At 47.8% G+C, this 2,142-nt stretch overlaps 1 protein-coding gene across 1 annotated transcript in view; it reads left to right on the forward strand.

The window, feature by feature from the left end:
- The window catches only part of sos1 (son of sevenless homolog 1 (Drosophila)), a gene marked incomplete at its 5' end in the record, with an annotated part of 37,589 nt that overhangs the window by 18,259 nt on the left and 17,188 nt on the right, over nt 1-2,142 (forward strand). The window contains 4 exon segments of the mRNA XM_014033795.1: nt 385-488; nt 884-1,106; nt 1,177-1,296; nt 1,377-1,539. Of these exon segments, the coding sequence (XP_013889249.1) occupies nt 385-488; nt 884-1,106; nt 1,177-1,296; nt 1,377-1,539 (610 nt within the window).

Raw genomic sequence — 2,142 nt, forward strand, 5'->3', positions numbered from 1 at the left:
GACGGTTGTTGATCACGTGACTCCTGTGATGTGAAAAAACTGTTTCCATTGCAGTTTTGCCAAATACACCCAATTTCTATACAGCTGAAAACCACCTTATCCTAGCACAAAATCATTTAGTCAAAAAATTGACGTGAAATTGACGTGTTTCCATTGAGCAAATTTATTTTAGAAATTCTAATTTGTGCATTTTCATGGTCAGTGGAAACGCAGCTATTGTCTGCGGTACCAGCATACCTCCAGTAAACATCAGCTCTACAGGTGTTGTCAGCGTGAGTTTGATATGTTCTTGACATTCAGCCACATGTCACCTGTTGTTCTACCTGTGAACTCATGAAAGGTGTGTCAGAGCTTCTGTCTGACCTGCTGCTTTTCCTCCAACAGAGTTCTTAATGTGTGTCGTCACTGGGTGGAGCATCACTTCTACGACTTTGAGAGAGATGCTCACCTGCTGAGCCAACTGGAGGAGTTCATAGCCTCAGTGAGAGGTGGGCACCTGTCCAAACAGTGACAAGACAACCACCATCTCCACTGTCAAACTGGTGGAAGGTTTTCTGGCCTTGGAGCCTAAGTCTTGGACCTGAACCTTCTTCCATCTAGTGTTGGACTCAGGATGAAGAATCAGTGTCAGGGTCTGACTCTTTACCTCTGGTAAAATCTAAGATAATAATGATCTCAGGAGTGGCTGTGGTGCAGTGGTTGGWAGGCCATGAAGTCCAGGTTTGATTCCACTCCATGCCCAACTATCCCTGTATTTTTGAGCAAGGCATCTTCTCCCTGACTGCTGCTTACTCAGCTGTACAGATTTCCTCTTTCTGGGAATACACTATGGTCACAAATCACTTCAGCGTTCTGACCACAGTAAATGTGTCAACTTTTGCAGGTAAAGCGATGAGGAAGTGGGTGGAGTCTATCACTAAGATCATCCAGAGGAAGAAGCAGGTCCAGGTGAGTCCGTCGGGCCACAACATCACCTTCCAGAATTCTCCGCCCCCCACTGAGTGGCACATCTGTAAACCTGGAAGCATTGACAGCTTCGATCTCATGACCCTGCATCCCATTGAAATCGCCCGTCAGCTTACTCTGCTCGAGTCCGACTTCTTCAGGTATGGCAGCGCTCACGGCAGCTACACACCTGCCTACCTGGTCACTCTGACCTCTGACCTTGGCCTGCAGGGCAGTGCAGCCATCAGAGTTGGTCGGCAGCGTCTGGACCAAAGAGGACAAAGAGATCCACTCTCCAAACCTGCTGAGGATGATCCGACACACCACCAACCTGACCCTGTGGTTTGARAAGTAAGACCCACCCAGTGTTCACTGAGCTCCCCTCCTGCAGGTGCTGCAGGTTCTGATGCTACCTGCCGCTGTGTCTGCAGGTGTATTGTAGAAACAGAGAACCTGGAGGAGAGAGTCGCTGTTGTTTCTCGAATCATCGAGATCTTGCAGGTTTTTCAGGAACTCAATAATTTTAACGGTGTTTTAGAAGTGGTCAGCGCCATGAACTCCTCACCTGTCTACAGACTGGACCACACCTTTGAGGTAATTACACCCCCAACTCTACTACCACTGATTTCCCATCAATGGAACTGAAGTTAGCCACCAGTCAGAAGGTTGTGTAGTTTCTGAGCCCTCCTCAGACCCACACATTATTTGTTTTGTTGGTTGTTTTTGTCATTAGTTTGCATCATGAACACTAATGTCAGACTAATTTCAGCTTTTAATGAATAATCTGGACAGTTATTTTACAGAGTGGAATGATTCTACATACAGCTTCAATTATTCCCAAAGAGAAGAATGTTCTGATCAACACAGGGTCAGAACTAACCCTTGATCCCTCAGCAGGTTACACCTGAACCCTGCACCTGAACCCTGCACCTTACACCTGAACCCTGCACCTGAACCCTGCACCTTAACCTTACACCTGAACCCTGCACCTTACACCTGAACCCTGCACCTGAACCCTGCACCTGAACCTTACACCTGAACCCTGCACCTGAACCCTGCACCTGAACCCTGCACCTGAACCTTACACCTGAACCCTGCACCTGAACCCTGCACCTGAACCCTGCACCTTAACCTTACACCTGAACCCTGCACCTTAACCTTACACCTGAACCCTGCACCTTAACCTTACACCTGAAC

The sequence above is a fragment of the Austrofundulus limnaeus genome, unplaced genomic scaffold, assembly GCF_001266775.1.
Source record: "Austrofundulus limnaeus strain Quisiro unplaced genomic scaffold, Austrofundulus_limnaeus-1.0 Scaffold1845, whole genome shotgun sequence".
Lineage (NCBI taxonomy): Eukaryota > Metazoa > Chordata > Actinopteri > Cyprinodontiformes > Rivulidae > Austrofundulus > Austrofundulus limnaeus.